The 14,907-nt window shown below is 38.5% G+C and overlaps 1 protein-coding gene across 4 annotated transcripts in view; it reads left to right on the forward strand.

Annotated features, from left to right (window-relative positions):
* The window catches only part of HEATR3 (HEAT repeat containing 3), a 22,873-nt gene extending 8,605 nt beyond the window's left edge, over positions 1-14,268 (forward strand). For all 4 annotated transcript variants that reach the window (XM_056360781.1, XM_056360780.1, XM_056360782.1 and 1 more), the window contains 7 exons: positions 2,871-3,028; positions 4,063-4,145; positions 4,396-4,532; positions 6,968-7,056; positions 7,891-8,034; positions 8,137-8,313; positions 9,256-14,268. In XM_056360781.1, the coding sequence (XP_056216756.1) occupies positions 2,871-3,028; positions 4,063-4,145; positions 4,396-4,532; positions 6,968-7,056; positions 7,891-8,034; positions 8,137-8,313; positions 9,256-9,375 (908 nt within the window). In that variant the 3' untranslated portion in view covers positions 9,376-14,268. The remainder of the gene's footprint in view (positions 1-2,870; positions 3,029-4,062; positions 4,146-4,395; positions 4,533-6,967; positions 7,057-7,890; positions 8,035-8,136; positions 8,314-9,255) is intronic.
* Positions 14,269-14,907: the final 639 nt, after the last annotated feature.

A 14,907-nucleotide genomic window follows, 5' to 3' on the forward strand; every position in this document is an offset into this window, starting at 1 on the left:
TGTTGCTTACTTTTTTTTTTTTTTTTGCATGATACTACATGTGCCAACATTTAAGAACAAACAAACAAAGCACTTGTGCTGAAGAGGTATTTCCTAAAAAGTACTGCAGCAAATGCTTTGTTCAGTTAAAGCGCGGTCTGAGTGTTCATCTGAAACAATACGGGTGTGAATCTTATTGCAGGACAGGGGGAACAATTTTTTTTTTTTTAAAGCAGATAAATCTTGTAATTTTGATTTAGTTTTGATACTACAGGTGTTGTGAAAGGAGGAGAGAGAGCTTTTGTATGCAGCTTTGGCAACAATGCAGGTTTAGGTTGTTCAGAGTTCTGTCTAGATTAAGATTTTTTTTGGAGGAGAAAGGAAGGCTGTGATTCTCTGGAGAGAGTAGGAAATAGATACAGAGTATCTTTTATAAACTTTGATACTCAGTTTTGATAGCTTTTCTCCTAATCTTCAGGAAAAAAAAATAAGTGATTCTCAAATTCTGTTTAAAAAAAAAACAACCTAGGAACAACCAAACAAAACTAATCCCACATTAAACCCCTCCAAAACTGAAAACTTTTAATTGCTACTACAGTTTGTAAGCCTGATGCAAATGTCATTGTGTAGGAGATAACTTTCTGTGTAAATCTTTCAGGTTCTAATAAAATCCACAGTAATACCCAGTTATTCCCAATGGTGATTTTTTTTTTTCCCCCTCTTACAGTGCAAGGAAATTCTGTACCTAGTATATGAAGCTCCTTTCATAACTGCTTTTCTCATCTAATGAGCTGTAATTCATAAGCTCTCCCCTTTAATTGGAAAATCTCTTGTGGATAAGCTGCATATTCTGCCATTCACTCAGTGTAATGTAAGGTTGATTGTGTTGCATTTCACTACAGTGCTTTACCCATTCATGGGCAGACAGAAACATAGTCTGTAGAAATTAAGAGGAATCCAGAGGCAGCTGTTCATTTAATTTTCGAGTTATTTGAGGACTAAAATAGCTTTAGCCATTATGCTGAGTTCATGGAAACACTTGGCTTGCCACAGAACTGAGGGAAATAACGAGGCTGGCAAGAGACACATTTTACTGGCCGACATTTGGAAGAAGCGGAGTCCTCTCCCCATAACAGGGACACGCGATGGAAGGTGGGAGACTCCAGCATTGCTGTCCAGTCTGTAGTTCTTAGGTTACCAGTGCTAGTTAAGATGGGATTGCCAATGGAAATGCCTCTGTATTTCCGAGAACGTTGCAAAAAACCTGACGTTAGTTACGGACTAATGTTCTAGAGCCGGTTCCTGCTTTGCCCTGGGCAGTCACTGTGAATGTACGACGGCTGTTGTCTTTATTGTTGCTGAATTGCATGGTCAGCTTATATAGTTATCATTTAGTTTTCAAGGAGGTTTCTTTCTTTGCTTTGTAAAGATGCAGATGGAATTTATTTAGAAGAAGCAAGAAACTGACTGAAAGGAGGGATGTTTGCTTTGTTCTCAGGCTTGTTGCTACTGTGGGTGGGTAAAGCATAAAATACAACTGTTTTTTCATGCAAAGGCTATTAACACCAGCAAATTATGGCTGTAGAATTAATTCGATAGTGCCATAAGCAAAAGAAGAGGTCCATGTGATGCAAGTTGCCACAGCCTGATGAATTATTTGCATTGGACAGAGAGTAGTCATCAAATTCTTAAGCTGCTGCACAGTGCAGGTGAAATGCATTCATTTAGACCCTTCTTGCTGTATTTTAAGTGAATGAATTTACCTTTGGCCACAGAAAAAGTGCATGGCTGTTTCTGTAGTCACTACACCACCTAGATCTCACATTAAATCTGTGTTGTCGGACAAAATTACTTGGGGGTGAATATGTTTTTTTTTTCTCACAGTGGTTAAATACCCTGATCTGTGTGTGCGGGCAGAGCTTTCACCTGTCAGTGAGGAGGTTCTGTCCAACCTGTAGACTTAGGACTTTTGTAAACACCAGTGCCACACCAGTTAAAATGTAACCAGGTTTAAAACAACTTTAGATAAATCAGTGTAAACCCTGGGGATGAGGCTCTATCAGTTTAAATATAAATGATGGACTTAGGTTGTGCTTGTCAGGCCAAGTCTGTCTTTAGCCATGAACAGATTATTCAGTTTACAGTGGCAGTGCCTGCTGGTAATACAACCTCAACCCCTCTCGCCGTGTCTGCTCTTACAGATCAGCTAGTAGAGTAAATCAGGTTAAGTATAAACCTAGTTCAGGTTTATAACTATAAACCTAGTTTAATTTACTTAAAATGTGTTGTCTGAAATGGCTAACAGAGATGATCTGGCTTGCTTTGGCTTGTTTTGCTGTCATCATTTCCTTTCAACTGGCCTTGCTGTGGAGACAGTAACATCTTTATCCAGCCCAGTTAGAGGTCATCTGTCTGTGGCTTCAGTATTGCCTGAGAAAACAGTTGCTCTAAACCAACTGCAGTTAATAAAGAAGTTAAACTGGTGTAATTGCATGTTGGAATCTACCTCAGAAAGTAAAATGGTATAATCCAAGTTAAAATCTTAGTGAACAGTTTATTAAATGTTTCTCTATACTTTTTTTGATACCTTTAAGTAAGCATAGTTAGTATCAGAAAATGAAGTACCTGTGTACAAAAGACCTGTCCTACAAGAATACTTGTTGCTTGAGTGGATATAAAAATAAATTAAAAAAAATTAAATAAAACAATTTAAACAAAAGCTGTATAATATTTTAGAACTGTGGCTTGATGGCAGTTGGTTTCTGTGGACTTCATTAGAGTGCAAGAGCTTAAAGACTCCTAAACCAAGAGGTGGAGACCTGTATAACTGAGAAGTAGAATACCTATTGCATGAGTGCTGTTATATTTACAAGTCTGTCTCTTGTTTTCAGATCCCTCTGATGATGAATGGGAAGAACTCTCCAGCAGTGATGAAAGCGACTTATTTATGGAAAACTCATACAATGAGGGGAGTGGGCTGCTTATGTCACCCCTGTGCCTCTCTGATGAGGTTAACTCAGCATTTCTGAACAACCTCATTCCAAAGAAGGTATTGTCTTTTATTTCCATCACACGGTACAGTCTTTCCCTTCGGCCTGATTTGTATCCCAGGTTAGGGAAACAAATTATCCCAGTCCCTCTGGAGAAAAGGAGTATTTTTTTATATCGGTTTAGCTTCACCTTTTTTGGCCTAGAGGTTGAGCACCATCACGAGCTGTCTTGACCTAAGTAACTTCTTCATGTAAGTGGGGTTCATGTGTTTCAGAAATCTGGTGGGGTTTTTGGTTTCGTTTTTTTTGTGTGTTGGGTTTGGTGTGGTTTTTTTTATTTGGCTTTTCCAGAATACAAAGTTTTATTATCCCTTGTCTTGGACTCCTGCAAAAAGAAAGGAAACTTTGAGTAGAAGCATGTCCGCCACATTTCCATACCGGTGAAGTGGGGTGGAAGTAACCTGTGAATGGCAACAGTCAGCACTGAAAAAGTACAAGTTCCTCTTCCACCTGTTTTATGCATAGTATCTGAAGTACAGTATTTGACACTGGCAAGAATTCAGGTGTTCTTGTTTCAGAGTTGTTTTGATCGTTCTTATTTGGGGTTGTGAAGATGAAGTTTGTCATTTGAATCAGTTATTATGCTAGTTCAGCAGCATTGTAGAATTCTAACCCAAGGCATAAAGGTGCAAGATGAAAATATTCAAGGCTTTTTGTATTTAATAGCAAGCAGTCTTAAGTTTCATGGCAAAGTCTTTTAGACTTGCAGCTATCTGAAAATTCTGTAGCAGCATCTGTAAGAGGAAAGACCTAAATAAAAAAAATAGCAGAGACCTAGAAAATCACCTTTTCTTCAGTATGGTTGGATACTTAAAATATGCCACGCTAAACCCAGTGTATAATTGCACCATTTGAGTGATTGAGGAAGATTCTGGCATTTTTAGCAGTTGAGACACTTGCTACCTGGAAAGCTTTAAAATAGTAGTTTGTAGTATCTGTTTGACATTTAGCAAAAATTTCAGTCTTCCCTCCAAACACATTTTAAAAAAGAAAAAAAGCTTTATTGCTAAACCTTTCTTTTTCCCCTCCCCAGATTCTTGAAAAAACTGCTTTTCCGAACAGTGTTGCTCTAGACATCTGTATGCACAATCCGTCTTGGAAACCATTAATTAAAAAGTAGGAATTTCATTGTCTCTCTTACTGTTTTTCATTTATATTCAGTTGTTTTAGAACTCTTAGAAAGATTGCCCATCTTTGGGTTACTTTTAAGATGTGGACGATGGCAGATCTGATACATGATTTTGAATAAAGAGATACAATTCTGTAAACTGCACAGCGGACCACAGCCTTACTTAATTCAAGATTCTTTGTATTTCGACATCTGTTGTCAAAGAGATCTGCTAAGTGCATTTTTTGTTTGTTTCAGACTGAATGCAGTGCAGTGTAGAGCTTTAACGTGTCTTCATAGCATTTTGTTGGTGTCAGATGTGGATTGTCTTGGAGGAGCTTCAGCACTTCAGTCCCTTGCACAGCATCTCTCACAGCTAGTCTTCTCTAAAACAGGTAAGATGTAATATAGCTGTAAGGTAGCCATGTACGTTGGTAAGTTATTGCCATTTTGTTACTAATTTTATTCCTTTGGTCTTTCAGAATAAAGATACTGAATGTCGGAAATGTGCTGACAAAACAGTGTATCCTGATAGGATGTGTTTATCCAAGTTGCACCTTGAGCAAGGATGCTTCTAGTGCGAGAATGTGCTTTGCATCTGTGTGCGCACAGAGAAGTAACTAAGTTTGTGGATGAGTCCTGCCCTGCTGTAGGACCGGAGCTATTTGCTTGATCATATTTGTGATCATAGCAGTTTTTCATCCATCAGACAAGCCATGAAGAACATGGGATGTTTTCTTTTTAAATGTGCCAACTAGCCTAAATAGATACGTGAGAAAAGGGTACCTAACAGTCTTTCACATCATTTTTTCTTGGAGTCTTACAAAGTTACGGCAAAGGTGGTTGTTGCAAAAATCTTAAGAATGTACATGCTTATTACAGTAGGAAAGAGAGCAGCTGCCTTATCTCCAGGACATGCTTTGTGCATATGATTTCATAGCTTTATTGAAAATATATTTGGAGTAAGAACATGTGCAAAGGTTTTATGACTTAATAGGAAAGCTGCTCAACTTCCTGTTGTGGTGGTGGCTTCATTTCAATGCAGAAGGCAGTAAATTTCATTTTTGTAAAAACACTTTTTTTCAGAATATCAGATATATCATGGTAAACACTAGAACGTATCCACTCTAGTTCATCCAAGGCACATTATTTCATAGAGATATTGTGATGGTTTCCCTATACATCTGCTAGTATCAGTATTATTGCATGGTCTAGTGTAGATACACAGCAGTTAGCGTTTCCAGCTACCTCCTGTAATCTTATACATCAAATCAGCATCATTCCTATAATACTGTCGGACCATTTACGCTATGATTTCTCTGTTTCTGACACTAGAGAAGCTCAACAGAACTGAAAAAAAACCGGCGCACACCCCCCCCAACCTGGTTCCAAGCCAGCAGTTGGTTTCTCTGATAGTCTGCGTCATTCAGACTATTCTGATAATCTGTTTTTGTTTTAAGGTCAGTGATGACGGCTTTTCAAACAATATGAGATATTCTTCAAGGCTGGAAAAGCTTGCCAATTCTCAAAATTGTTAGGAAGTGTTTTTCCTAAGACAGATCTGTTGAAGTCTAGCATATGCATGGCTTTGTTGTTTCTTGTCTCTTACAAGCTTGAGAAACTCAATTTTCTTCCTTCCTTCAAGCGTCTTCATTTGTAGCCACAGATGTGGTATATGTAGTTTTTCTTTGCTGTGGTGTATAGTATGACACTGCATTAATGCTTGAAAATGCATCTGCCTGCAAAACCTACTTTTTTTTCCTCGGTGTCATTAAAAGCGTGTGATCAGTCTATGGGAACACTATTACTGAGAGTGTAATGCTTGAAAAACCAAAATACCGGAAATGAAAATATATATGAAGACACATGCAAGGAAGTTCACACGAAATGTTTGTCTCATGCTTGAAGACCAGTCTTCCAAGATTTCAGGGTCTACATGTTACGCTTTGCAATAGTCAGAAAGTTCTTACATGATACTGGAGAAGTGGCTAACTGAAGACAGAGGGTACTAATAAATCAGTTTAATGGCCCAGGTCCGTTTTTATTAACACGGTATTTTTTTGTTAATAGTTAAATACTATGTAAGAAAAACTGCCAGATAGAGTTGATTACATACCAGCATGTAGTTAGAAGGAATGCTTTGGTTTACAGGGTGAAAAAGAGGCATAAGGATCTAGCTGCTTGCATGGGAAAGGAGGAGATACGCATGAAATAATCAGGAGGTTCTGCATCTGGAGTGGTTCAGAAAATAGCACATTAGAGGCAAATAAAAAGCTTCAAGAAATGCAGAACATGCATTGAAGATGATGGCTGTCATTGATGAATTTGTAGTTAAACAAGAATAATGTGGTGATTGAGTCATACATTTCTGAAAGGTTACTTAAACAACTGGAAAACATGCTATTCATACAAATTGGAAAGAGTCCAGTGTCTAAAGCCTGTTTTTTAGACAGAAGAAAGCAGTTAAAATACAGAGCTTCTGTGGTTTTCTCAGTTCCTGTATTACGGCCTCCATGTGATACCGGTTTTCAAGCTTCTGTTCTGATGGCAATGGTTTGTACCATATGTTAGGTCACACAAGTGTCTTAACCAGGGATGTGCCTGAAAATGAGGACTGACTGTGGTCTAACCTCCAGATGCAATTAATACTGAATTCAAACAGATCACTATGGTTACAACCTACAAAGACCAGTTTCTGAAAACCTAGCTCTTCCTGTTTGTGGTAGTTCCTGGAGGAACAATTAAGGGATTAAGGAATTTGTATTTCTTTGCTTCTTGTATCCTTTATCTTACTGTTTAACTTTTGGCTCTGGGTTCAATTCTTTGACAGAACTCCCGACAGACACAGAATTCCTGGAAGCCATAACCAGCGCTTTGAGGGCTCTCCTACAAACAATGGCATCAAATAACATCTCCCAGGTAAAAGCTTTCAAACTCAAATGCTCTGGTAGGTTCAAATTCATGTGAGATTGTGCTGGAAAGTTTTTGAAACAAAACCATTTAAATGAAGTGCTAAATTTCAGCAATTGCGAACACTGAAAGAACAGATTTAATAGCATTCACTCTGTGTCTTTCATGGATGGACCTTACAGGAATACTTGTTATGTACATCTCCTCCTTAATATGTAAGCAGATGAAAGGTATTTCAAAACCAAAATAGCAATAAACCACAGCACTATCTTTAGGAGATGGGTATAATGACAAGCATTTAGTAAATTAGCATGTAGAAATGTGGATTCTTAATTTCCTGATATGATCTAGTTGAAGTTGGTTGTCCTTCTAGAACCTCGGTTCTAGATTTGATTTAGTTTTGAATAGTGAATTAGTGAGCTAAATATAGGAATGAAACATAATTGTTTGTTATATGGAGATGTAAAACTAGATGGTCTGCTGGTCCTTTTGGCTTTAAACTGAAAAATTAGCTTCTAGACTGTAAGTTGTAATGAGTTAGAAATAGCTATCAAGCTAGGTAAGTCTGTGAAAATCCCTTTGGGCTCAGAGCATTTTCCTTCAGCTTCATGACAGCCTTGGTTATGTTCTGGAAGTAACACCTTAAGTTGAAAGGGAGAGTTTCAACAGTTTTCTCGCTAATTACATTTTCAGAATTCATGTAGTTTTAATAATACAGGACTCTGTTTCTCTGCTATAAATTTGCCAGTGTTCTGTAAAAGCAGATGTTCTGAATGTTGTATGTGAACATTTCCATGACAATGTAAATATGTCTGTCTTCCTTCTTTTCCCCTTGCTAAACAGTGTATGACTCCTGAGCAGCTATTGGCTTTATGTGAAGCTGGTATTCACAGCAGTAATACCAGTGTTAGAGTGAATGTAGTGAGCATCCTTGGAATTTCTGGCAGTGTCCTGGCAAAAGGGCAAGATACAGCTGAAACACTAAAGGTGAAAAGGCAAACTTTGCATTGCAAGCCTAAAACAGTTTTGATACTTCTTTCAATTTCCTTAAGCGTTGCTGGAAAAAATAATTTTTCTCTCTTATTTCAGATGATTGGAAAATTTCTTCTGGAGGTTGCTATGAAGGAATCTTCTCTTGTGGTAGCAGGAGAAGCCTTGGATGCACTTTTTGATGTATTTGCAGATGGTAAAGAAGCAGAAAAGGCAGCGCTACAGATCAAGTTGCTTCCAGCACTGAAAGAATTTCAGCCAGTGTTCAAAATGAGGGTAGGCATCAAATACAGCCAGCTCAGGGTCTTGACACACAATGTGGGGTGAAGCTTTGAGATTTGGGCTGGTAGAAGAGATAATTAAGCAGGAACGTATGGCTTTATAAGATGACCAAAAAAACCCCAAAACCACCCAAATAATCAAATTTTGGACATTCTACTTCAGAGGAAAGCAACTACATTTATCTTGCAGTTCATGGAACCATGAAGGTAACAGAGCAGCATCTGCTTGCAACATCTGCATTACACCATCAGCATTATTGATGTCCAAATCACTGTACTGTTCTGAAACCTTTGTAGAAGAAAATCTTGCAGATGTCTCTGGAGGAGAACAGCTAAATTGATGGGAAAGAGGTCCCTTCTGAAGCTGCATTGACATCTTTTGCTTTTAACTTGCTGTACTTGCAAGTGGACATTCTTGTTCTGTTGTTGGTTAATTAAAATTGATCAGGTATTCTGTATTTTTCAAGAATCACAAGGCCAAAACTTTAAACTGGAATTTTAGGTACATTCTTGTCTTAAGTAGAGAATGACCTTCAATATATTGCTTCATCAGTCGGATGAAGCCTGAGGAGTGACTTTCATAGTCTTAAAGCTGAGCACCATACACACAAAATACATACCTGACAGTGCTACAATTGGTTAGTTACATGTACAAAGTCTTTAATCTAAAAAGCTACAGAAAATAAGTGTGCCCCAGATTTATGAGTGAAATGGCATGCTAGTAATAGTCCAGGTTTAGGCAGGGATGTATTATAGTAAAGTGACCTGCAGAAATAATGGCTGGCAACACACGTGCACGTGTGAATGTGTTGGGAGTTCTCAAAAGGCAGGGGTAGCATGTCTTGATAGAAGACGTATATAGAATTACTATAAACTTCAGGTGATCTCCTAGGAGAAGCTTATCCATTAGTAAAGTATGTATTTTTTGGTTTTACAGATGCGAAAAGAAGGCAAAGGACAATACAGTACAGATCAGCTGTGTGTTCTTGACAATGTGAAGATGAATTTGAGAAGATTCATTGCGTATCAGGAGACACTAGGGAAAACCCCAACTTGAAACATCGAGGAACTTTAAACTAAGGTTTCCCTTATTGAATAATGTTTTCCAAAAATATAACCGTTTTGAACTTCTAAAATCTGTTGAGCAGAGCAGTTTTGCTTTCATGTTAATACTGCATTTTTTTATGTTCAGTATTTTTATACTTTTGGGTTGATGCAATATGAAAGTCAGATCAGTGTAAAAAACACAGCATACTTTGAGTGTTAGCAGTGGTAAGAATGTGCTTTTGCAGTCTTGAGGTCTGTACACAGCACCACTGTCATTGTTTAGAAATCTTTACATATCCTGGCAGAGAACTGTATTTGCAGGACAAAGTCATTTGGAGAATATTCTTGGTTATGTTTCAGATCAAGAAAAAAAAAATTAAAAGCTCAAGGTATTTTTCAGGGAATTGAGCAGTGGCAGAATGTTCGTATTTGCTGTTTGCTCTTACCTATGTCGAGATTTGCACAGGCACCTATGGCAAACTCCCCAAGAGAACTGTGTGACTAGCATGTAGATTACTGTCAGCACTTGGATCTGTTACTTCATGAGGTTTTTTGAAGAGAAAGCTGTTTCAGATTAATTTCTGATAAAGTCAGTATGATAGCTTTTTGCTGTGGAAATCAGCATAAAGAGGATCCTAGACTTAAACACAGTTCCCTGGTTTTACTTTATTTTGATTGGTACTTCTGAAAATCAAGTCTCCTGACTTACTTTCTTCCTTGTAATTTGACAGGAGGATGAATTTGAATTCAGGGAAGTAGTAAACCCAATAAAAATATCTTTATATGCTGAGGTATTATCTAAAGTAACTTTATAATTGCTTAAATTATCTTTTTCGTATATTTGTGATAGAGATTTTTAGGGTGTAAAATAGAGAAACTATTTTCAAAAAATGTCACTGAATCATGTAGATTGTATGTGAACTTCCATATATCAAAAGCTTTGGTTTTATTTCTGTGAATGAGATCCTCTCATACACATTTTTTTACGGAAAAAAGCCCACAACCAAACACGAAAACATTTTGTTACTGCTATTTTTGAAATGGGAAGCTTTTGCCTCTCTTAACATGCTGCCTTAGCACAGGCATCTAGTTTTTGGCACAATTTTGCCCATGGTGTTAGGCATGGAACTGTAAAGACCAAATTTGCTCAGTTTGTTAGATTGCAGACTCTTAGATTGGAAAGCAGGCTCAGGGACCGACCAGATAACTTGCAAATGACTGACGTTATGAAATCCTGACATACAGTATTTTGTCAAATGCAAGAGAAATTGAAAAATAAGTTTAAGCAGCTGTACTGCTTGGAAGTCCTGTTATTGCTATTACTTTACAGGAGTTGGATGAAATGTGTGATGTGATGTGATGCCTGCTAATCAAATGAATGAGTGAGAATGTGGGATCGGGAGGGCTCAGGGGCCATTGAGCCAGGCCTGGAGAAGTCCAGAAGTCAGAGGGAGCACAGAGCAGTTGAAAGGTTATCCAGGGATTTGGCAGGGGCAGGCAGTGAAGAGGGCTGGAGTGTAACAGCTGAGGAAAGAGTAGCTAGGTCGATAATGGCATAAGACTGCGCGGTGCGTGGATTTTAATCCTAGTGTTTGCTTATACTTGCTGTATACTAAGGGTAGTATAATATTAGCCTGAGAAAAAGTATTAACGTTAGTTTGGAGCACTTAAAAGGACATTCACACTGGAAGTTCTGCTTTCATTTTCTGGGTGCTACATTGAACTGCAGATGATCTAGGTTGGAAAGGGTCTCTGGAGGTCTCTTAGTCCAGTCCCCTGCTCAAAGCAGGGCTGACTTTGGTGTCAGGTAGGTTGAGCAACTCCAAGGATGGAAATCCCACAGATTTCCAGTGCTTGACTGCCCTCGCTGTGCACTTTTTTTTTTTCCCTTTTTTCTTTTTCCCCTGGTACCTTCCCCTGCTGCAGAATGCACCCCTTGTCCTTTGACTGCACAGCACCAAGAAGAGGCTTGCTCCATCTCATCTTATAACCCCCATCTGCTAGTTGAAAACAATTATATTCCCCTCTTCCCCAGGCCAGATAAACTCAGCTCCCTCAGTCCTTCCTTGTACACTGTGTATTCTAGCCCTCTAACCACCTTGGTGGCCTTCTGCTTGACGTGCCCCACTGTCTTGTACTGGTGAGCCCAAAACTGGACACAGTACTCCAGGTGTGATCTCATGAGTGCTGAATAGAGGGAAGTAGTCGGTCATTTTGACCTGCTGGCTATGCTGCTGCCAATGCAGCCCGTTTTTTGTTTTTTTTGTTAGCCATCATCACTGCAAGGGTGCCTGCTGACTTCTCTTCCACGTACTGTCCACCAGGACCCTTAGGTCCTTCTCTCCAAAGCTGCTCTTTGGCTACTGGGTCAAGAACTTGCTTTGTTTCATGGAATTACTCTGTCCCAAGTGCAGGACTTTGCATTTTACATCAAGTGTAGCAGTCAGAATCTGCTTCCTGGGAACTGGTAGGACAATGAAGTATGTGATCTTTTTGTGTAGGATTTTTGTGAGGAGAAATGTTTCCTCTTCAAATATGAATCTGAAAGTTGCAGATAAACTTATAGAAGATAGGGAATCCACTAGAAAACCTGGTTTTCTTAATATAACCTATCAGACCCTGTTTTTTTCCTTCAAGTGAAAAGACACACTGTCATTTAGGTAGTAAACTATTCCAGCAGTAGCATGGATTATTTTTTTTTTGCTATGCACTAATCAGTTGAATGTCTTAAAAAAATAATGTGTCCTAATAGGATAGTTGCATAGTATGAACCATATCATTTGCAGAAATACATGACTTTTAGCACTTAAAATACTTGCTTCTGCCTTCTAGTACACATGCCATTTCTAACTAGTAGTGGAAAATGAGGACGTGCAAAGGCATTTTGGTTTCGTGTGAGTTTGTACTAAAGCCCTGACGTACAAGAACTTGAACAATCCCTTGACCCATCCCTTTCATCTGAGGAGACCACAGCACTTGAATGGGGCTGTCTGGCTGAGGGCACGAAACACTGACAAGCTGGTGGCTCTGTCACCAGCTCACCAGCTATGGTTGGGTTGAGAGACAGGTAAGCTGTCCCTGCTTTCTCTGAATGAGAGAACCTTACTCTGCCTAGCTACCAGTTTAGTGTAACTTCCTTTTGGTGTTTAATGGGCTTGCAACTGAACGAGAGGTAATAATTTTGTACATTAATTTAAAAAGCACATTCTGCTTATAAGGGACAAGATAGAGGATGATAGGAAAAGTGTGGAAGACTTTGAAGACTTTTGTCTGTAGAAAACAAGGCAACTTCCCAGTGCTTTAAAGAAGTGTCAGGTGGGGGCCTGAAAACCAGATGAGATTTATAAGTACAGAAGAGCTATGCTGTAAGATGGGGGCTATAGAAGTTGTTCTGACCCAGTTAAGGAAAATTAAGACAGCAGCAGAAGTGACGATGTGGTGCAAAAAAAAAATGTTTCAGGGGCTCTTTTGGCACTGATTTATTTAAGAAGGTTTAGGGTAAGCTTGAGATGAAGGCAAGATCCTTGACAGCCTACAAAGGCAAAGACAGATCTTGACGATAATTTGAGGGTGGCAGAAATTGGACTGATCTAGACAGTGTGCAGCATAATTAAATAGATGTTAAATAGACGTAAGTGATCTTCATCAGTTCATGTAATCACACAGATGAGACTGGTATCAAAAAAGGTATCTGAAACTGAATTTGTTTGCTTATCCTGGTCCTTAAGGCATCATCTTGTCTGTGCTTCAACTAAAAACTGCAGTCCTTTGAAAGTATGGATTGCTGCTTTATTTGTCTCCCTGTCTGACACCTAGCACAACAGAATCTGGCTCTGAGTTGAGATTTTATACCAAAATACGTACTGAATTTAAATCAGTCTATGGTACTAAGTAAAGAGTGTGAAGAAGGCTGTGGGCTCCCCGCCCCATTCAGAAACAGTACGACCGGTGGCATTTGCTGCTGCTTTGGCCTCTCTGCAGCCTGCAAAATGTTGAATCCAGCTGTGTAGATAAGACGTTATCATTGCTATGTGGTTTTATTTTTGCTCTCTATGAAAAACAACTGGTAAGGCTTAACTAAGCATTTGTTGTGCAGTACTTCTTATGTGTCACGCCTTGACAATCAGAAGATGGCTGTATACCACATTATAGTCAATAGTTCAACTATTTGGGGGTTGTGGTGTGTGTTGAAGGTATTTTTTTGCACAGTATGTTTGTTTTTTTTTTTTTAAAAAAAGATTGTTGTCTTAGAGGAACAAAAATAACTTTAACCAGTATTATTTGGCTTGGGTTTATGTTTTGTGTTTTGAGATAAAATATTAAAAAAACCCCAAAGCACAGTAAAATTACGAAGTGAGAACTGTGTTACAGAACAAATTAATTAAGATCTGCTTGTAGTTTAAGTATTACAAGTGAAATGCATATCTTGTGGAATATTAACGTAAAACAACCAACCAAAAATGTGCATTAATTCAAGTTCTGTTTCCTTAGTAAGTAATTTTCAGTAAAAGCATTCCCAGGGGATTGCATAGAAATGCCTAGCTGCACATTTAGTGTTGCAAATTCAAATTCAGGCAATGGTAGTGGTAATTGAAAATAATGTTCCTCCTTTCTGGTGCAGGCGAATTGAGCAAACAGTGTAAATACAGTTTGCGCTGGACATACTGTTAAGATATGTAACATTAGGGTAACTGGCAAAACCTGAAAACTGTTTAACAGTCACTGTAGAATAAGGAATTTGAAGATTTTCCACAAAGGCTGAAACATGGTGAGCCTCTCTGTCTGAAGAAGCTTATACTTGAGCAGTGGGGTTTTTTGTCTAATTTTGAAATAAATTCAAGCCATTAACTTTTGTACCTTCCAAGAAAAATAGCGTGCGTTTAAATGAATTCACTCTAATTTCGTTTTGGTTCTGTATTATTTTCATAAGTTCCTTGTTTCTATGAAAGGCATTTTGTCTGCCATAATTCAGTGACCACATAAAAACATAGTTTGAGACTGGCACACAAAGGATATAGCAAGATGCTTTTTTTTCTTTCAAATCTGAGTATCAGGAACTTCTTGCATTACTGTTTTCTTAAGGGCTTAAATGAAACTGCTTGTGAACTGACATAAGATACCATTGTAATAATCTGTACACTGTTAGAATGACTGCGGCTGTTACGTGTTCTCAACACAACGGCAGGTCCGGATGCAGCCCTGGGATTGCGAGGCGCTCACACAAATACCGATACCACTCTTAAAGATTATTAGGATGTCGGTATACCTTCTCCCAGTTTTGTGTTCCTTTTGTTGACAGAAAAACCCTGTGATGATTCTTAGTTTTCTTTCTCCTCTGACACGTGAAATTTTTTTTGAACTTTTAAGGAAAATTGCATTGGCCTCTTCCCTCCTTCCTGCCCCTTGAGGGAGAGTGAAAGGCACTTCCAGAATTTAACTGAAGAATGACTGATTCAGCTAGAAAATGCATGATGCTTCTAAATAATATTTTCTGAGAAGTGCTCTTTTTAGTAAGCAAAGAGTTAAAAATTCAAAGTCATCA

This window comes from Falco biarmicus, chromosome 15, assembly GCF_023638135.1.
Source record: "Falco biarmicus isolate bFalBia1 chromosome 15, bFalBia1.pri, whole genome shotgun sequence".
Classification (NCBI taxonomy): Eukaryota; Metazoa; Chordata; class Aves; order Falconiformes; family Falconidae; genus Falco; species Falco biarmicus.